General features: G+C 41.7%; 2 protein-coding genes across 6 annotated transcripts in view; one reads left to right on the top strand and one right to left on the bottom strand.

Annotated features, from left to right (window-relative positions):
* cd9a (CD9 molecule a) lies at window positions 1-10,733 on the bottom strand. 2 transcript variants are annotated; one of them, XM_086029180.1, is made up of 8 exons: window positions 10,380-10,733; window positions 5,034-5,136; window positions 3,354-3,451; window positions 2,702-2,776; window positions 2,507-2,608; window positions 1,555-1,653; window positions 251-334; window positions 1-178 (listed from the first exon to the last, which is right to left on the bottom strand). In XM_086029180.1, exons 1-8 carry the CDS (start codon window positions 10,446-10,448, stop codon window positions 113-115), a joined length of 696 nt encoding a protein of 231 aa, XP_085885306.1. In that variant the 5' UTR covers window positions 10,449-10,733; the 3' UTR covers window positions 1-112. The 2 variants fall into 2 exon arrangements, with proteins under 2 accessions (XP_085885306.1, XP_085885307.1); XM_086029181.1 differs by lacking the exon at window positions 10,380-10,733 and adding an exon at window positions 7,553-8,000.
* vwf (von Willebrand factor) overlaps window positions 1,323-21,876 on the top strand; it is a 44,098-nt gene continuing 23,544 nt past the window's right edge. The window contains exons 1-15 of one of the 4 annotated variants that reach the window (XM_086029152.1): window positions 1,323-1,688; window positions 6,390-6,529; window positions 12,585-12,636; window positions 13,799-13,942; window positions 14,291-14,393; window positions 14,808-15,016; window positions 15,277-15,398; window positions 16,139-16,358; window positions 18,146-18,268; window positions 18,346-18,457; window positions 18,975-19,021; window positions 19,588-19,724; window positions 20,987-21,125; window positions 21,398-21,498; window positions 21,582-21,777. In XM_086029152.1, coding sequence (XP_085885278.1) covers window positions 6,485-6,529; window positions 12,585-12,636; window positions 13,799-13,942; window positions 14,291-14,393; window positions 14,808-15,016; window positions 15,277-15,398; window positions 16,139-16,358; window positions 18,146-18,268; window positions 18,346-18,457; window positions 18,975-19,021; window positions 19,588-19,724; window positions 20,987-21,125; window positions 21,398-21,498; window positions 21,582-21,777 — 1,750 coding nt within the window. In that variant the 5' untranslated portion in view covers window positions 1,323-1,688; window positions 6,390-6,484. Of the gene's footprint in view, window positions 1,689-6,309; window positions 6,530-12,401; window positions 12,510-12,584; window positions 12,637-13,798; window positions 13,943-14,290; window positions 14,394-14,807; window positions 15,017-15,276; window positions 15,399-16,138; window positions 16,359-18,145; window positions 18,269-18,345; window positions 18,458-18,974; window positions 19,022-19,587; window positions 19,725-20,986; window positions 21,126-21,397; window positions 21,499-21,581; window positions 21,778-21,876 lie in introns of those variants that run through there. The other 3 variants (XM_086029154.1, XM_086029153.1, XM_086029155.1) reach the window with 3 other exon arrangements.

Here is a 21,876-nt window from a genome sequence, read left to right as displayed (position 1 = left end):
CCCCCCCCCCCCCATTGAACGAGCAGTGTTTCTACTAGCAGTGGGGAGCCAGATGACTCGGAAAATGACATCATGCAACATTAACGAGGACTCCATAATGCGCCGGCTGGTGTCACACCACCTCCCGAGACTTCCTGATGGCGCAGCACAGGAGCATGCTAAAGATCATCCCAAACACCTGCCAAGAGAGATGAACTGAGTTGCATACGTTCTCATTTGAGTGGCATGACCAGGGCAAGGCATGCATTACCATAATGACCCCTATAGTGATGCCCACTCCTCCTATGATGTGTAGCTTGGAGTCAAACACCTCTTCAATGGCATCGGGGCAGCTCTGCAACACAGGAAACGAGCACAAGATTCATTTGGGCTTTTCCCAGACCTAGCGTGTTACGACTTGCAGGGTGCACAAGCGTTCTAGTGACATCATGGTTGCCACAGAAACCGCAGCAAGAAGGCTGAAGGAATGTGTCTGCAACGGAAAACTGAGAGCCCACACCATCTTTATGTCTTTTTGACATGTAATTACACCATCTTTTAAGCAGGACCAATGAAGCCAGGGGTGAGCAAACTTTGATTCACTATCAAGAGTTGTGGAATATTTATTGTCTACATTTGGATTATTTTTGGTTGACCCCCTAAAATTATTTTTGTGTAAATTCAAACAAATGTTTATTTATCTCAATAATAAGACTGGTCAACAATTTTTTTACACATTTTCAATCAGGTGCAAAATTATTTTTTTTGTGCTGATTGAGAATCTGCCCTTTGGTTTTTTCTCCAACACATCAGGTTTTCATAATAACAATAAAATAATATTGGGGCGCATGGCTCAGTGGTAGAGTGGTCGTTTCCCAACCCGGAGGTTGTGGGATCGACCCCCGGGCCATTGTGACCATGTCGAAGTATCCTTGAGCAAGATACTGAACCCCTAGTTGCCCCTGATGTTGCGTCATCAGTAGGTAGATGAGGTACAGTGTAAAGCGCTTTCAGTACCCAAGGTAGAAAAGCGCTATATAAATGACAGCCCAATATTTGATATATTAATAGTCATGAATTAAGGGTTAGGATCAGCAACATGTTGCTTTTTTTCCTGAAACGTAACTATGAATAATGCATGGTAAAATCCATGCGCAAGCTTTTGTAGGTCATCTCAAATGGGAACATCTCAAAAACCTGCCAGAAAAAAACTAGACTTTTTAAGCATCAAAAATATGTTTAGAGACACAAAGCAATCTCTGATTAAAATATGCTGTCAACTAATGTAATTGGTTAATTTATTTGAATAATACGGTTTGAAATATTAGTAAAATACTTTTAAATTGATCAGTTTTGTTTCATAAATATATAGTGTGTTAATTAGAATGAAATTATAAATAATATAATTTAAACATGCAATTAATTTTATTATTACAATAAACATTTGTCCATATTTTATGTCCTCATTTGAAAATGTTTTGCTGATCCATTTTAAAAGTCAAATGTGGATATTGAGCAGAAAAGCAAACCTCCCATTTTCCGTCTCTTGATTAAAGCACAGTGTTGCGATGCTACCTTGGTGATGAGCTTCTCAAGCAGGTCTCCTTGAGGACACGTGTCTTTGGCGGCATCAAACACAGCAGACATAGCAGCAGTTGGACCACAACAGTTCAGCTGGAACAATACAACACAAAAACCCTTAAACAACAGTAGGTTTTTTTTCTCTGTGAATCTTGTTGCCAGGCAACGCTGTTTTTTTTTTTACTGCATGCATACAAATTATACTTGTTCATAATGGGATTTATAGCTTTAAGTGTCTATTTACAGCCTATTGAAACTAGATTACCCTCTGCTTTCAGGCTTCATGCTATGCCAGTCTGATTTGCTCCCAAATAAACATTTAAGCCTCTTTCACACAGAGACACCCAGAAATTCATGACATTACATGTCGGAATTCAATTTCTTACAGATGTCGCCCTGTCTCTGTTTTATGGTTTTCTTACACCCTCAGTAGAAGTAAAATCCCCTCCTCGATTTAATCTCCCCAACCCCTCATTCTCTGCTGGTTTGTTATGTACAGTACAGCTTTAGTGTAAAGGAGCGTTTAAAAATGAATGAGGTAGAGACATCAATCCTTTCATTACATAAGAATGCAAATTCAGTTTATGAGCACAATCCGTCACTAACAGACTTCTATTTGTGTTTGGCGACGCTGCATGTGCTACATTCACAGAAGATACGTACACCACCTGAAACCGGGATAAAATTATACTACCAAATAAATCTTCTATGAGACTTTTATTTGAATGTTGCTTAATTGTGATGCAACAGTGAGTGTTGCAAATTCCTAAATGGAGTTTTCCCGCCATACTAGTGTACACGGGTGAGCAGTGGCGTATTTCAGACAGCCACTCAAACAAGACTTACTTGAGCTGTAATTCTTCAGTCATGGCGTAGTTTGACAAAAGCATGTCAGAGATATTTATGATTGACAGGCACCTAAGATCTTTGAATGAAAGAATCTTACGCCAGTGTGAATCACACGCAGAGTCTCTCTGAGACGTTCATCCTTTGTCTGCTTGTAGTTGTTGTAGGTCTGGTGGTAGAATGTGGTAATGTCATCCACCACCTGCCATGCAAGCAGAGAAAATGATTTGCTTTTGCCTTGTGCTTGAACTTGTTTGTTGTGTCTGGCAAGTGACACTTAGGGCCATTGAGTTACCTTGCTCTGGTTGGAAAATCCCCAGATGCCAGCAGCGACTTCAATGGCAAAGATGATCAGCAGGAAGAAGAAAAACTATGGCAAGGATAAAGGGCGTGAGAATGCTGTGTGCGCATGTCTGTTGGCACGCACACACAAGTCAGGTCATCTGAGCGGAAGTGAACTTGATTTACATAGACCCCTCCTACAGGGTGATTTAGTACAAGACGATTAAGGCCAGAGGGGAGGCAACGAGTGAGCCGCACAGGAAGGGAACAACAGCAACATCTAAGCCTGCTGGATGGCCTTGGCCCTCTTCAGTAAACGGTGATGAAAACGGGCATTTGAAAGGCTCAGGGTCAATTCACATTCCACTCAGGCAAACAATGTACGGGGAACACAATTGGAAAGAAACAGTTGACATAACTGAGTAAAATGGCGAAGCAGCTCCTTCAAGATCAGGTGTTTTCTGCATTGTGTGGTTGCAGCTTTACTCACAACTTCACTTAGTGGAAGAGCATTTAGTTATGTTTGGTGTGCTGGCATAGTGGAACAAAGATATATTATTTGTACTGTAGTAAAGATATAATCATTTGTAGACTAATTAAATTAACATGCGCACTAATGTGGTTATGCATAGGGGTTGGGAATGACTGAGTTAAGTGATACATACCAGTCCCAGCATACAGGGAGACTCCTGGATGGCACCACAACATCCAAGAAATCCTACGACCATCATTAGCGCCCCAGCTCCGATCAAAATGTACACACCTACACACACACACCAACAAAAACACTAGCAAAATTGACTTTGGACCAAAATCTCCAACGAAAAAAAAACTTTGTAAAACTGACTTTTGATCCAAATTAGCCCAATATATGATGGTAGAAGTTACACATTTATTTGATTTAGTTGTTTTTGAAAGCAAGGAACCATATCTAATAATTTACATGCTTGTGTACAAATGGTTGGGTCTCTGGCTTGCCCCCACCATCTAGTGTGAAACTAAACCGAGTCAGTCTTCTGGCTATTTCTGAAAATGTGTCTTAAAGCAAGGCCCTCTGAATTTTACATATTAATAATCGCCCCCACACAGAGTTTCTCTGTTAATGATTTGGCAGCGAGGCTCCGAGGCAACACTGAAGCACTATCATTTCAAAACCAAAAGCAAAGCAGACCTGTAGTATTAGCATAGATGAGTTAGCTAACAGTGCTAACTGTTCAAATGGAGACAATTCCTTTAATCCGATCTGATCTGGGATTAAAATTATGATCGGATGCACTGCTTTCATGGACATGAAAAATATGGATCTGATTAGAACTTACCAGGGTTTTTCCTGCGTTAAAAATTGCGAGTCAGTTGAATTTACAGAATACATGCACGTGATGGCACCTGGCCTGGATGGTACTACCTCTGCCTCAATTTCAGACAGGAAAAACCCTGCTATTGTGTTCATGCATCACACTTTTGAGTGGAACAAATTATTTTGACATGCATAGATTGACCAACATACCAGAAGTAGTAGTAGAAGAAGAGGAAGAAGCCGTAGCGACTTCCGTGTCAATAAAACATCGCTCCGTCCATTTCTACTCTAAGCGTTGTTTCAGGTATTTTTCCTGTTAGCGCAGTTACGTAGAGTTAACACTTCCTAATGGAGCTGCAAATGTACCAATTCAGCCTTGCGCCCACCATGTCCTTGACTTCACTCTGCTTCTACTAGCGTCCCGGAAACAGAAACATGTATACTGACGTCACAGATATGCGCAGTAAAGACTGTTTGTTCCGAAATGCCGGAATAAATGTTTCCATGTGCGCTGATCGGATAAACTATCTCTCGTTCAGAAAAAAATGTTGATCGGAATGGTCTTGATCGGGTAATATATTCCGAATGAGGTGTGTACATGAAGCATTTTTATACCGGCATCAGGCATTTCATCCGAATAGATGTGTCCATATAAACATAGCCAGTGTTGCATGCATTGTTCAGTTAAGACGGTTGTCAACATGAGGGTGAGGTGTATTTGTGTTGGGTTGTGTTGTCACACAGCTACAGTTATTGACAAGTGGGCAATGAATCAAATTCATATCACTTCGTGGGAAATGGGGAACTTTAGATTAGCCAGGCGTGGCTTGTCATTCATTTGTAATTTGGATGTGAAATGAGTGAATTCTCCAGAAGCAGAATCTATTGCTTGTTGTTGGAAAAAAAAATAGGCAAGAGTCCGGTATCACTTGTAGTGGATGTAAGCAAGGCAAATAAAGTACTGACTCTTCATTCAACACAATACACTCAAAATAAACTGATTTGTAATCCTTGTTTTAAACAGAGCACGTGCTGAAAAGCCTCTTACCAGTGTAAAACACATATGGAGAGTCTTGTCCTTCAAACAGGCCTTTGGTCTTGGGGTCTAATCTCAACCACAGGCCGATGGCAAAAACAGCAGTGCCTGCGAGCTGAAGCAAAAATATTCAAGGTTTTATATCATTTGGGTAATCATAGGTTTAGGAGATTTCATTAGGTACATGTGCTTTATCTAATTCATTGTTTCCCCGTTTATTGACCTAAGGCACCTATTTTACATTGGGAAATCTCATGGCACACTACCTCCATAACTGTCACAAAAAGTATACAGACAGTGTTCCCCGATATGTAATATACAGCGCACTGGCCCTCTAACAGTAAAAAAAAAAAGGAGAAATTGACCGCCCCACCCCCTTAAAAAGATTAATAATTGCCTTCAGATGCCACAAGATGGCAGGTACTTTTCTGCAAATAGAACTCCTCAACTCTCGTCAACATAGCTCCTTGGCACCAAATGCTCCGAGATGCCGGCAAAGCTCTACTTTAGTCTAAATAAAAAAACGTACTTTAATATAGCGTCTTGGCATGAAGACGACACCAAGGTAATGCTGTTATCCAGAGCTGCGTATTCCGTCTATCTGACGGACCGGTCCGTCTATCCGCCTATGACGGACGCATGTTTTGCTGACGGTTGACGAATGACGGGAAAAAATGTAAAATAGACGGGACTAAGCATAGTCGGAAGCCCCTGTATTTAATCCGTCTTTCAGATGTAGTCCGTCTTTAGTCTATTTTTCGCGGCGAGGCTTCGATGGCGGTGGCTAATACGGCGGGGAACAATGTTGAGTTGTTGTTGCTTGGGGGACAGACGCAGATTATGCCGGCGATAAACGGGAAATAAAACATTTTTTTTTTAAAAGACGGATTAATCATAAGCGGAAGTGGATTGATTTTTGCCCATCTATAACCTGACATTGATGATTTTTGTTTGCTTCATTCGTGTATTTTAAATCAAGCGTGTTTTTGGTCAGATAATGTGTCCTAAAAGCGTGCCACGTGACGTCAGGGTCACACTATAGACCAGGGGTGGGCAATCCGGCCCTTGAGGGCCAGTATCCTGCATGTCACCCTGGTGCAACCCACCTGATTCAAATGATCAGGATCGTTAACCAGCTTCTGCAGACCTTGCTGATTATATGATCAATTGAATCAGGTGTGTTCCAGCAGGGAGAGATAGAAAACGGGCAGGATACTGGCCCTCGAGGGCCGGAATTGCCCACCCCTGCTGTAGACTCTTTAATAGATACACACTCGCAGACGACTCCTAGTTAGTGCTGCTTCCATTCTGTCCGTTTATCTCAGAAAGAAACATATTGAGTAAACACTGCTGCTTTTTAACTTGCAGAAACAACTCCGGACACGACGACTGTCCACATATAAAGGATGTACAGTATTCTTTATTCGTTTCCCGAAGCCAAAGACTCAGAGGGATAAATTTGAATGAGGGGTCAACTTGTGCGCACGTCCAGGTTTAACGCCAGCAAGGTAAGGCCTTTTACCTTCATATGTAGTAAACATTGCGTTGGGGGCCATATGATGTTACAGATGACAATCCGGCCGATCCCTTGCTTTTTGTTTATGGTATGCGCATGTGAGGCTTCGTAAAGCTCTTTGAGCACAATGATGTAGATACACAAAATAATAATAGTGTCTATCTGTTCGAATATGACGTGTTTTGATTTTTTTTTTGGGGGGGGCTTAGATGGATAGAAGGATCCAAATTTTGCGGTAGTTGATCATAGTTTATAGTAGAAAAAACTAACGGAAGCCGCTTGTCTGACTGGGAGCCCTTTACGCTGACACGCTGCTTATATAGAACTCTCAGCTGCGCTGCTTGTTCGGGATTGATGGCCTTCGTTGTAGGATCGTGCTGGCATAGGTAAATATACAGTGCATTATTTTTGATTTGTCAATAAATAAACCTTTTTGAACAAATCAAGTGCAATTACACTCAACGCAATTTTCCTACAGCACACCTGATGATCCCTCACAACATTATGCTGTGGCACAGTGTTTGGGAATCACTCAATCAGAAAATGTGTTGTTTTACACCGCTGCAAACTACAACCTCAAAAATAAGCACTCTTTTAAGTAAGTAATACCTCCATGACAGAAAGTGTCAACCAAAACAAACCATTGTTTTCTTTGTTAAGTCATTTAATAAACTTCTTGTATCGGGGCTTAATAGATTGTGCTGGCATAGCTAATGTTTTAGCAGATGTGTGTTTGTGTGTGCTTTTGCCATAATTCGTCCACTTGATAGTCATCTATACACGAAGCCATTTTGTTTTGAGCACACATGCTTGAACATGACTTCACATTCGCTGATAGTGAGTACATGCCAGAAATGTAACTACGCACATCTTCACTGTATGTTTTTCCTTCATTTTTGAAAGATACTGTAGAAACTTTGAATAATATACTCCTCCTCTTTGCGTTGAACTCTCACTCACACACACAGTCGTACGAACACACTGTTAGACAACGTGAAAAATGAAGTACACCTACCCAGAAGAACAAGTTGAATATAAACATGAGATACTTGATGCACTTGATCCCCCCAACGACAGCCATGTTGACGGGTTTGCTGACAAACTTTATATTCCCAGGAGGAAGTAGTGTTAGCGTGAGCTGAAAAAAGTGAGGTGTTTGAAAGTGAAAGTGTTCTGAAAACGCCACGCCTTTAGTCGCCTGAATGCACACTTGGGGAGTGGCGAGAACATCAGGGCCTACTCAACAAACTGGCCTACCAATCTAACGCCTGCCCATTTTCCTTCCTCTGTTTGTTCCCCGCTTGCATAGATTGCGGCTCTGACGACTCCTGTGTGAGAAGCTGCAGGCAGTCAGCCAAAATAGCAACACATCTGATAGCAACATAGAGGGCCCTGTTAGAACATGCTGACACTGAATGTCTTATTTACTCACCTGCTGCCTCAACCACCTTTGTAATCCAATAATCGAGCAAGTAGATAGATGCCTTGAGTGAGGGACATACACACATTTTTAACGTCTTAACCCATTTTTTTTAAATGTGAGAAACCCCACATGTGATGATGAAAAATAACTGGCGTGTCTGTTCTTACTGCTCTTAAAGCACGGTGACCAAAACTTTTCTTCCGAGGGCCGCGTACAAGGGCCGCTTTGGTGTGACTCCAGTTAATTAAACACACTAAAATCGATCCTTCGAGCATTTGTATATTATTTATATGTTTTAGTGATTTTGAAAAACTACTATGATGAGGAAAATACTTAATACAGGCCCGCAGCCCTGTATCCCACTAGAACAGATCTACCCCTGCAGTGAGTAGTAGCTGAATCACATCTCGATATTCAGCACCAAAACAAGAGCAATGGACCATTTTTTAAATAGTTATGTGAAGATGATTATTAATTTGCTATGTTCATAAATGTTGGACCTGCAGTTAGGTAGGCATTGCGAGAATCCGTTCTCAGCTGTCTTACGTTGATAAGGTAATATAGATAAATACATACATAAATACATAAAGTGGATCAAAACCATTTTTGCTTCTGAAACGGAATTTACATTATTCACCATTATTAAGAGGAATATTATTACTTAGTTATAAATAGTTTATTTGCATCTTTGTATGTCGAGTAAAGCTCCAGATAAAAACAATTTATTAGTAGTACTGGTAAGTGCAGTAATCATCAGGGGTGCCACATTCATGGGGGATGTGGGTATCACAACCCTCCACACTTTTACTTTGCACGCTGGCCACCCCACCCTCTTTTTTTTGTTTTTAAATAGCGCTGTGAGCCGTCACAAATGTTATTTTAAGTGTATGCCGCGGGCCACTAAAAAACTAAGCAGTTTGGAGACGCCTGTCTGAGACGCCTGTTTGGTGTAATCAATATGACCAACACAGCACACCGCACGTAATGATATCTGACCAACAGAGATGGGAAATTCAGGTCCAGAAAGTAAATACCCTGCCGCAGTTTGTCTTGAGCCTAATCAACTGAACTTGTTTACCAGCCGGTTGAGTAGAAGCAAGCCTAACTGTGGCAGGGTTTTTACTTTCTGGACCTGGATTTCTCATCTCTGCTGTCCACGATTGATCTGTGAGAGGCAAAATGGTGCCACAGGGCATCCAGACTTCCCAAAAATTCAAAGAAAAATAATTTATGTCCTGCCACGGCACCAGCTTCAGCGACTACAGTGTTGACCCATACCTGTCAACCCCAGGGTGTACTGAATCTTATGAAAGTTGAAATTTACCCTTACAGATGTGTATGTAATCTTACACATTCTACATTATTTTCGAATGGCTGTTGTCACGGCAACGGTAATCAGCAATGTACGACGTACATATTTGAAAAGGTGTTTACACCTGTACAAATTATGGCAAAAGTGTATAACTTAACAGGTATGTTGACCAGACATGTACGGATTGTCTATTGTACTGTAAATATTGAACATGTTTAACATTTACAATAACCCTATGTATGGAAACTTATGGCACAAGCTTGCAATATAAACTGAGTTTCAGTTTTTGAATTGAACTACTGAAATAAGTAGTGTTTTCCACAATATTCTATAATGAGATGCATTTGATATTTTTAGCAACGTTAATTTCCACAGTGTATTTCCTCTTTCACAGACACACACAAACCATGCCCCATCCTCTTGTGATGCCTTGTTGCGCTCATTTCATTTCTATCTATAGCTACAAAATTGAAAATCACCATAAAAGGCCAAAACATTCTTGTGAAACACGCACACGCACACACCCCAACACACGCACGCACACACGCAGTTTAAACATATACAGTCCTAGATAAATAAACACCCCCACTTGGGACACACCCCGCAGGCCTACTGGGACTGTGAGACATAAATAGCGCGCATGAGAGCTTCAGGAGTCTCACACAACAGATACGCGCACACACAGACACACGCACACGCAGTCATGCGCATTACTCCTCCCCATGTGACCGAGCACAACTATTTGTAATCAATCATTTACAGGCTGGTTCAATAAGCAACCCCCTCCCCGCCCCTCCGAAACCATTTATAAATGCAGTACGCGCAAACCGTCGGTGTGGTCCGGGGAAGTGGGTCACTTGGCCACTGGGGAGGATTACAAGCAGCAGTTGCAGCCCTGCTGAGCGTCCACACGCGCCGGGACTATATTGGCAGTCCGGTGAAAATGTAAAAAAAAGAAATAAATAAACAATTAAATTAAAAATAAATAAATCCCAACCCAGTTAGGACACTACGACAATATGAGGATTTGCACCGGGATCTTCCCACTCGCGACGCACGCCACACAGTACGCGCAACCAAATAGATTCTGGTTTTAAACGCACTCACCCAGAACACCAGGTTGAAGGCGAACATCAGATACTTGATGCACATCTCTCCGCCGGATAGTGCCGCCATGACGACAACAATGAATCTCGTGTAGTAGAAGACGATCCGAACCAGTGAGGTCGTCCAGTGAGGCGCTTCACCACGCGTGGCGCTGCTCGTGTGCGCTTGTAGTGGTCCCCCCAACCCCCTCGGCTGCAAAAGCCAATCAAGCGTAAAAGACAGGATATGCCCACAGTACTGCACTAAATCCTCATAGTTGAGTGTTGCTACGTGCTTGTCAATGCATTCCGTCGCCCTTCAGTGTTCACTGCGATGACGTTATTGTCATATTTGTTCCTGATTTAAATTGGTGGCACAGCGTGATGACGTCATTCTCCTGACGTAAGTTAAGCGCTTGCAAGGTCGCCGTCTAGTAGAGCTACAGCAGTAACAGTACACTGCACGTGAACTGGGGTGCTATGGCTGCCTGGGCACATTTCCGCTTTTCCCCCTTGATGCCTAAACTGCCCCTTTGACCAAAGAAAAAAAAAAAAAAAGGTTGATTTTATTTATTAGATGTGTGGCCATACAAAATGGACACAAAATAATAATTGTTGACTATTAAACAGGCGGACAAAATACTAAATTGTTGGTTGAATTATCATGAACAACTTTGACATCTGGGTAAGCAAATGGCGTGGAGCTTTGCTGGAAACATTTATCCTTACAGCTCAAATATTTTCTGTTTTGCGTTATAACCCCCAGGCAAGAAGGCAGCATTTTGTGCCACCCCCAGCTCCCCACCGTGACTGCAATTTGTCTATAAAAAATGTTTTAATCACATCTCTGCATAACATTGTATTCATATTAACATTAAAGAAAATAAAAATGCTGAATAATTTTGCTGACATTGTTTATACACCCTGCACACACTCTGACAGTGAGAGTGCCACTCCCACCTACTGTGGTGGATGTGCAATTACACTTTATTCGAGTATAGCAAAAAAATAAATACATAAAAACGCTCCCTGGGGACACACTTGAGCTGTAAATACTGTATAACGCAAACTATGATCCAAAAATACTTAAATTTCATTTCAAACTAATTTTATCATCAAAATAAATGGATTATAGATGATTTGATTTTAGAAATTGGCCGGGAGTGCGCATGTGCCAAAGACTCTCGTAACTTATTCTGCTTACAACCCAGGCTAAACTTAGCTCCTCCTCATTTTACAAAGCTTGTCTCTCAATCGAGATGTATGTCATGCTTCCGAGACACCAATTTCTACTTTTCACTCTGCGAGGGGCTTTGGCGACATCTTCTGGCATCTTTTACCATTATAGAACATGTGCAAAAATACAAATAAGTGAGTTTATCAGCTTTTTGCTTGGGATGTGTTCCAAAGAAAATATGCAAAAATACATTTATGAATATTGAACCGTGAATATGCTGGGGGGGGTTACTGTGTCCCATCCTTTCTCTTTTCTGTTCATGAATTTCATTCAATCATTCAATCAAGAAATGCTGTGGAAATATTTGGATTACCAGGAAATGTTGTTGTATTCCCACCATGGTCCTGATTCTTTCCCCAGCTGATAGGTGATTAAAAAAAAAAAAAAACTTTTCCAAAGAACTTGTGCCCATTGTTTTCATGCATTTTTGGCATAAATTAGTCATATGTTTGTGCATGTGGATACCAAACCTTCACCTCTCGCGTGAGATATCTTCCCCGACAGTGAGTTTTGTAGCACAATTGTTTGGGTTGGCACTGACGCAGGTTTGTACCAGCAGGCTAATCACTCAGCCAGACCATCACTGGGCATATCCTGGTATTGTCTCGCTGAGGCGCGTTGATGGTGTCGCTCTATATGTACTGACTGATATTCTGGCCTTCTTGACATAACCTAATGTAGAGGGGAGGGATGTTAAGGCCATGATAACAGAGTGGGAAGGGCTTTCCTTGATATAAAAGAACTTTTGAGTGAGGCTTTTAAAGTTTTTGACCCCATTCTCAGTTGAGCCTGTTACGTGACTTAGCGAACCACCATTCCACCATGTAAAGCTTGGAAGTACAGCATTTTTGGGGATTGTAAGAGCCTTTTTTTCCCCGCAAGATTTGTGGATTAGCCACGTGTGGAGCTATGGAGGTACAGTACTTATGTTTTAGGAAGTCAATTTAAGAGGATCACGGGATAAAGCGTGTTGTTGTGTTTGTGTTTTAGTTGTGCATGGGTAGGTGTTTGAGAGGGATTTGGCTTCTGCTACCTCTGACAGGTGGGTAAAAAAAAAAATACCATTACTGTAATTAACTCCTTAAACCATTCCAAATCATGACTCTAAATTGTCATTTAGTGCGCATGTGTGTGTGAATGCTTGTTTGTCTATTTGTGACCTGCAATTGACTGGCGACCAGTCCAGGGTTTACCCCAACTTGATGCCCCAAGTCAGCTGGGATCTTTCCTGATACCACAAGGCTACAAAAGATGGATGGATCATATCCATCAATCTTCAATCCTGTTCCTCGAGGGCCGGTTTCCTGCCTGTTTTCCATCTGTCCCTGCTGTAACACACACCTGATTCAAATGACCAGGATCGTTATCCAGCTTCTGCAGACCTTTAGTGAATATCTGTAGCAGGGAGAGAAGGAAAACAGGCAGGATACCGGCCCTCGAGGAACAAGATTGAAGACTCCTCATATACAGTATATCATAGCTAACAATATTTTTACTTTTGAAAATGCACTTTAAAACTAGTTTTAATGTAATTTGGAAAGGTTTAGTTATAAAATGCAATGGTTTTATAATGGCATTGATTTCTTTTACACTATTTGACTTTTTTGTAGTGATGCTGATAAACTAATATGAGACACCTCTTCTTTACTTGGTCAAACTGACCCACTGAATCACGACATAATGAGGATTTCAATTGAGGCAGTCTTAATATTTATTTTATACATATTTCATTTCATTTTTATGTTGCATTTCAAAATATTGGGTTGTTTTGTGCTAACGAAAATTGGGTGCAATTGACCCAAGTAGCGTGTCAGTCCATTTTTGATTCAAATTGGGTTATTTTCCACCCGGCGGTTTAAAGCATGATCGGTGAAACTGTGTGTGGCTGATTTTTTTTAATCTAACTTTCCATGGGGCACTATTGACTGACCTCTGTGGGTATCGTGTGTTGGGATCCCTAAAATACATACATTTTCACAGTGATACACACGCTTGCAAAAATCTGTGAATTTTCCAGCATGGTGAGGTCTCCCAAAGGGATCCAGTCATGTATGAGGCCAAGCAAAATCCAAAGACACTTCATACAGAGGCTTTTTTTTTCTTCTCATTGATAAACTCAAATGTGTCATTTTGAAACATAACAGTAGGTTTTTGTCACAGTTGTGGTGTTCATAACGATGTTGTGAATATATATGGGTGTGCAGCATGCGTGGCAGGTATGACGGGGAGATGCAGCCTCTTTGGACGACAGCACGTTCACACCTTTGATGGGGTTTTATATGAGTTTCCTGGCGACTGCAGCTACATGCTGGCTGGGGACTGCAAACGTCGTTCCTTCACACTGCTGGGTGAGTAAGCCCATCAAAAAAAATATATGTCGCGCATTGATGGAAAAAATATGCAGAGCACGCAACATACAGCCCATTCTATTCTTTAATCCGGCCCATGAGTATTAACATTATTCCATAAAGTCCTGTAATATTTGTTGATTTAGTTACACGTTCAGTTAATTGAGGAGATAAATATTTGCTGCAGTTCGGTTGTACATGGCTGCAAACCACAAACACATTGACAGACAGATATTTCTTGTTTATTAAATACCATTTGGACAGTGTCAAACAAACGCATTGCAAAGACGGTTTGCAACTCATTTTGATGTGGCAGAAGTAAAAATGTGCGCTGTGATTCACCTGCAGGTGATTTCGTCGGGGGCAAAAGAACCGGAGTCACACTGTTTCTTGGGGACGTCTTTGAGTTGCATCTGTCTGTCGACGGAAGATTATCACAGGGAGAAAGCAGGTAAAGCTAAACCTGCATGGAATGGTTGGCCGCTAAAAACAAAAGCCTTACATATTTCCATTCCGACTATTTTCGCTCTACTTGTAAATCCTGCATGGTGTGTGTTTTGTCTCTGCGCGGAGGCAGGTTAGATCTGATGTTGATAATTTCGCAGATGCGTTCAGGCCAGTGGATCTGCAAGCGGGAGGGCTGCACTGCCGTGGGAGAGGTCACATCTGACTTCAGTCTTTGTCAATTAAAGAGACTACTCTCATTTCCTTTAAATGTACACAACATTCTCGACATGGCCGAAGCACATTAGCGCTTGGAAGTGGGCACTTGGAGACCCCCCTCTATTATGCATACTCATAGTTTGTGCCAGCATAAAACAACCAAAGAAGCTCTTTTACATACACTTTGTGTGTCACCTTGCAGACTTTCTCTGCCCTACGCCTCACACTCCGTGTTTGCTGGCCAGGAGCTGGGCTTCTACAAGCTGTGGAGCGAGGAGTTTGGCTTCACGGTGACCATCGACAACGCAGCCAACGTCGCCCTGACACTCAACAAACACCACGCCAACCATACCTGTGGCCTCTGTGGTAACTTCAATGCAGCGGTGGCCGATGAATACACCGCTCAAGAAGGTACGTGTAACATAGTTTGTGTGTAAGGTCACCCGTGCTGTGTGTTCAGCGTTAAGCAGGGCATACACGTACCATTTTTTATTACTTGGAATTTCGGAAATGGTTCGAATCAACAGGCCTCGGAAGCAGGAAGAGAAGCTATTCCATACAGGAAAAGATAACGGGTTTAAGAAAAAAAATCGAAACAAAACAAAGAGCAGCGGCATCATGAGATTGATGAGAAAGCTGTCAACGTCTTTATGTGCTGTGCGTCATTTCAGGATTCCTCACAGAGGATAGCTATGACTTTGCAAATTCATGGGCAGTGAAGGGGGCAGGTCAAGCCTGCAGACGCATCTCGACTCCCAGTCTGTCTTGCAACAGCTCCAAAGACACTTCAGAGGTCAGTCACACACACACACATGCACACACAAACAAAGTGCAAAACATCGCTAAGAAACATCTGAACATCCTTGACTAAGAATGAAGAATGACTCACAGACAAACAAAATGGAAGCATAACCTGTAGGCTACAAAACAGAAAAACATACAGGGTCCAACAAAGGGCTTCAATCAATCATGGAAAGAAATAATGTGGGTTTTTCCCCCTCAATATTATACAACGTTTCCAGTTGTCTTAATAACATGTCTGTGACACGCTTTTGTCTACATATCCCATGAAACAACAATTACAGCACACGTTCATCCTCTTTTACTAGGGTAGCTGAAATTAGCTTATTTTGAGTGCGGTGGACCTGTCTCAAGCAAACGGGCCACTGCTCTCCCCGGTCACCTATCCTATGGGGCAGGTCCAACACCAAGTACGGGTTTTCGTCACCGTGACGACCCAGCATGGAACTAGGGCGTTGCAACGAGGCAAGCAGCTACTTGATCTTCGGCAGCCCAAAGTCTTACGAAAGAATCACCCCCCCGCAAAGGCAGCCAATTTACAATTGGAAATCAGTGGAGTAAATTTATACACATGGCCGAACTCAAGTAATACAAATGGAGAACAAACTTTTAGTGTACATCCAATTAAAAAGTACATTACACATACACTTTTACAATTCCCAAACCTTTGCAACCTTAGGCAGAGATTATGATAATTGGTATAAGCACTGATAATATATCTTCTTTTCATAGATTCTGTCCAGCTGCAGCGTGTTGCAAACGTCCGCCGTGTTCCTGCACTGCGCCCACTTGGTTTCACCAGAGGCCTTCCTGTCCCTGTGCCAAGAGGAGGCGTGCCACTGTGGCCAGGGTGACAGCGAAGACTGTTACTGCCCATTCCTTCTGGAGTTCGCCCGTACATGTCATGCCCATGGGATGCTTTTACGTGGGTGGCAGCAGGAGAGCGAATGCTGTAAGTCGGCAAAATGTCATCAAATTACGGCAATTGAACAGAGGTGGCAGAAATACTTACACTTTGTACTTCAGGGGAAGTACAGATACATGTGTTAAAAAAGAAGGTAAAAGTAGGAGTACTGATTCCGTTCCTTTACATATCTAAAAGTAACAAAGGACAGACTCTGAAATATACTTACCGGTAAGTACAAAATTACAAAGTGAAAATGATTTTTTACTGTCAATTACTGTACACACAATACCTGCTATGTTTCCTTGGTTCAACGGGAAAAAAACTATTTCTTTGTCCACAAAATACTTTGCCTATTCTAACTTGCATAATAACTTGCTTATACTAGGGCCCGTCCTATCAATTATCCGATTATAGCCCTTCAAACATCGGCTAAAATCATGAGCCAAATGGCCGACGTTTGACGATTGTTTTTGACCTTTACATGCTCTAACCATTTACAGTGGTTGTCCTCAAGTAACATTGGTCTAATTATTTATTACACAGAATTCTATATAATAATATTTTATCTTTAAATGTAGATACACAATGAAATTTGTTGATAAGGTAATTTAATGGACCTGTCATTCAAAACAAAGTAAATCTTAACTTAAAACAATGTGTGGATGAGCAATGCAAGTGCAAGGAATTGACCTGGATGTCCCTATTTTACACACCACCCAAAGTCACGATTTGTTAAAAAAAAAAAAATCAGTGCACCATAAGCCAAACATAAATATATTAAATATTTAACTACTGGTAACACAAACACATGACAAGGATTAATGTCCTTGTAGCTTCCTTAATGAAATGCTTTTTCCTGCTACTCTATATTTGTGTTTCATTTTATCGAAATATTTATTTTTACTTAATTTTGTGTTCTAAACAAAATATGTATTTTATGAAGAAATGAAAAAAGATCATAGAGAAGTGCCATTAATATCATGCAATTTTAAAGAAAAATGCTATATCGGGACATATAGGGGACCAGAAAGGATTTCAAAAAGATTTTTAACAATATATTTATTTATAGTTGTCCCCCGCTATTCGCAGGGAAAAGAGACCAGGCCGGCCCGTGAACAGTGCAAATACATGTATAATTGATGCCAGTTGAAAAAATATTTTGTATATGATTTTAAATTAATTATCCGATTAATTGGTCATCTGTGTTTTTTTTCTGTGAAAAATCTGTATCGACCTCAAAAAAATCAATATGGGTGCGCCTGAATTGTATGCTATCAAAAAAATTTTGTTTGGATTTACTGATGTTTAACAAAAAAACACTAAATTAGCTAATGATAACACCTAAAAAAATCAAAATACTTGTACCGGTATGTTTTTTTTTCAGATTAGATTGATGATTATTTGAATGACAGAAGCTGGTATTTTTTAGGTTGGTACAAGACAACACAAATGCCACAATTCATTCTTGAGGTGACAGGTTCACATTGCTGCCTGGTGCTGCTGTCACAGTTTTTTTTTCTCTGCCTTGTAAGACCTCAATCATTCAATCAAGTTTGTGGTTAACTACCTATCTCTATTTTCATCTTTTTTATTTTGTGCCATCATCTTCATAGGTTAAAAAAAGGCTTTTTTTGACATGGCAAGGAGTAGAAAATGCAGATATCTATTTGATATCTGTCTGGGTTGAAACTAAAAGTGTCTGAAAAATTTACAATCAAGTAAAGTTCAGATACTGGAAAAATCTGCTTAAGTACAGTAACAGAGTGATTGTACTTTTTTACTTCCCACAACTGAAAATAACTGTGTGCATGTGCATGTCTGTGTGAGAACAGTCCCCAAATGTCCCATTGGAATGCACTACAGTGAATGCACCAAGTCCTGCTCCACAACCTGCCATAGTCTCAACATCCAGGAGGTCTGCAAAGAAGAGTGTGTGGATGGATGCACATGCCCCGGTAACTACCGCAGCTACTGGTTTCCACCCCTTCAGTGTCTAGTCTTTGTGTGCATGAATCTTGTGTATGCTTTTCAGTGGGTAAGGTGTTGGACGGAAACCGCTGTGTGGAGGTGTCTCAGTGTTCTTGTGTGCACATGGGACGGCACTTCCCGCCGGGCTCCACCATCTCTCAGGACTGCAATACCTGGTGAGTAGATGCACACATGTCCAGAATGTGTGAACTAATTGCCAGAGATCGGCATTCCGTCCCAGGGACGGATGCCCATTTTTTGGCCGGCTGGCCGGAGGACAAAAAGTCTTTTAAAAAGGGCGGACTGAGCAAGGATGGAAGTGGGTTTTCATCCGTCTCTTTATTCGTCCCTAACCGGGTCAAGTACGGACTTTGGTGTTGTGTTGAGTTCTTTTAAAAAGCAAAACCACTGTTCTCTTCCGTGATATCATAGAGCCGACTTTTTTAACCGACTGCACAACACTTCATGTGTGCTCCCTGCAGTAACATTGCACGGGGGGTGGGGGGACTGATGGAATGTAAGGACGGAAGCACTTTAAAAGAAAGGGGTCGGAGGACAATTATTTTTATGAATAAGGACGGAGGGACGATGATGGAAGGGTACCCAGGTCACAGACAGAGGACGGACCAGAAAAAAAAGGGTAAAGTGCCCATCTCCGCTAATTGCCATATATTGTGGTTTTTTTTCCCACAGTGTGTGTCGACACGGGTCATGGGAATGCACCAACGAAGGTTGCCCCGGTGAGCGATATAAACCATAGTCAAATACACTGGATTTACACTGCATTGTTCATGGTGGGGTTTTTTTGCTCTCAAGTTTCACCGTTTGGAAATATATGCATCTGAGGTGTGTCCATCATTAAATAAGTAAAGTATTTTCCAACAGTGGGTAGAGGAGTAGTGTGGGCGTTACCCTCAGTAAAAGAAAAGTCAGCCTAGTCCAACTAAACAATATTAATCTCAATATGTGTCATTTGAAATGTTCATGGGAATAGACAAAACAGTCAAAATAATCGGATCAAGTAATTACATTTAAATTGGATACTTGGACCTGCAGCGTGATTCCAGCCACAATGGAGCCACAACATTATGTAAACATGAGCATTTGTAATTAACAATACATTCATTACGTTGGACTGCATTGCACTGAGAGTTGTTGTGAATATTTTTCCCTCCGCTAAAGGCTAAATGTCATAACTCAATAATTTAAAAACATTGGTCCGTACGATGCATTTCTTTTATTGGGTGTCATTATGCAAATATGCCTGATAATTGTTTTGCCAACTGTGGCTTCATCTGCTCTGCAGGTGAATGCCTGGTAGTGGGTCAGTCCCATTTCAAGACCTTTGACAACAAATTCTTCACCTTCAGCGGCCCGTGTCAGTACCTGCTGGCCAGAGACTGTGCCGAGCAGGACTTCTCTGTCATTATTGAAAATGTGCAGGTAACAGACGCCCACCAAGATGTTTTCAAATTATAGAAATATCCTGTATTTTGGTACCTTGTAACCCTAAGAAACCTGCCTTGCCCTTTCCTGGACATGGACGCAAGTAAATACACTTATCAATTCATTGTCTATACCCCATATCCTGTTTGGCGTCACAGTGTGCTGGAGCCTATTCTAGATCGTTCTGGGCGAATGGCAGATTACACACTGAATTGTCATGTCATGTCATCTTCCAAACCGCTTATCCTATACAGGGTCGCGGGGAGTTGCTGGAGCCTATCCCAGCCGTCAATGGGCGAAGGCAGACTACACCCCGAACTGGTCGCCAGCCAGTCGCAGGGTACACATAGACACTGTCACTGAGCGGGAATCGATCCCACGCTGCCCGCACACAACTCAGGCGTGTGTACCACTACACTATCAGTGGACACACTGAATTGGTCACGAGTCAATCACAGGTTACATGTAGAAAAACTCACTCTAACGTTCACATTGTTACTATTCGACATAATATTGCCCAACAGTCATCAGGATGTTTTGGTATGGTCTAATCCTCCAAAAGATCCCAGTACATGTTGTCCTCACTTCACAATATTGAGTTTTTCATTTTATTGCCTTGTATTTATGGTCCATAAGTGTTTTTTCACACAAGTAATTACCCTAGTTATGTTTACTACTGCATTAGCATAGGTCTGGTAGATTACGGCATTTACAAATTGGGGTTATGCCATCGCCATAGGAACGGAGCGACAATGTAAACCTATGACCCCTGTACAGAAAATGCCTGCAGATTTACGAAAAATGAGAATATTTACAGTATGTATTGTATCACGGAGTCAATAGTAATGCATAGTAAAATGGGGGAAGGAAAGTGGTAACTGGTATTTTTATGGGTCACGAAGTGGCGTATACAACGACGGTGTCCTTGCAATTGCAATGTATTTTCTGTTAGTTTTGGGGGGGCGTCTATTGTTCGCATATATTTGCTATTCAGAATGGGACTTCACACCTGTAAATAGCAAGTGTTCACTGTATTACGAAATGTTCCACGGGATGTCTCATCCTGGTGGTAAGTCCTCCAAAAAATCCCTATATATCCTGTACAAGCAGATATTGATAACTTTCCAAAAATGATGGCTCAGATAGATCACGTTACATAAGAACTCACATAACAACTTTGGCAGGATAATAACTCAGCATTTTCTTTCTGTCACTCTTTGTGTGTATGTCTGACAGCCTATTCTTGAACTGTCTTTCAGTGCGCAGATGATCAGGAGGCTGTGTGTACACGTTCTGTGACCCTCAGTCTGCCTTCTCTGGAGGACATGACAGTGAAGCTGAAGCACGGAGGAATGGTTTCTGTCAACGGCATGGACATCCAGACCCCAATGCACCATGGTACGGCATTTTGATGGGGAGCAGCTGCCTTTTGACACTCAAAGACTGTGACACGCAAGAATATACTTGGTGTAATACAATAACTCAGAGCAAAGACCTCTGTCAAGGCCTAAGTATTCAAATCAGTGCAATGACTGTAACGATGTGGGCAAGAGGTGGGATAACCTCTAAAATAATTACTAAATCCTTATATTTCATTATAAAAACTTCAAATGGCTCTGAAATTAAACAATATGGACATACTTGAAACATCAATGCTTCTTAATTTCCAGGTCGCTTGCGTATCCAGAGATCTGTCCAGTCATCTGTGCTCCTGAAATATGGCGACAACCTGCGTCTTGACTGGGATGGGAGGGGCCGGGTGCTCTTAAAGGTGCAGTCAGTCCCTTGCGGCATGTTTTAGTTCATTCGTGTAAGAAGCATGGCAGTTTTAAAATGTTGCCGACCTTTTTGCAGCTGGGCCCACGCTGGTCGGGGCGGACTTGCGGTCTGTGTGGTAACTACAACGGTAACCAAGGCGATGACTTCTTGTCCACGTCTGGGCTGGTTGAAGCAGGCCCGCTGGCGTTTGGCCAGTCCTGGAGAATCAACGGCGACTGCAAGTCCGCCCACAAAGTTGCGACAGATCCCTGTGCCATCAACCCCAAAAGAGGTGAACACACACACAAACACAAATACACACACACGTCGTGACTCAGCCACACGTCAACATTGCAGTGAACCCTCACTATTCTCAGAGTTTAGCGACCAA

This window comes from Filicampus tigris, chromosome 4 (genome assembly GCF_054856515.1).
Source record: "Filicampus tigris isolate MCC_2025a chromosome 4, RoL_Ftig_1.0, whole genome shotgun sequence".
Lineage (NCBI taxonomy): Eukaryota > Metazoa > Chordata > Actinopteri > Syngnathiformes > Syngnathidae > Filicampus > Filicampus tigris.
This window is presented reverse-complemented; position numbering and strand designations above follow the sequence as displayed.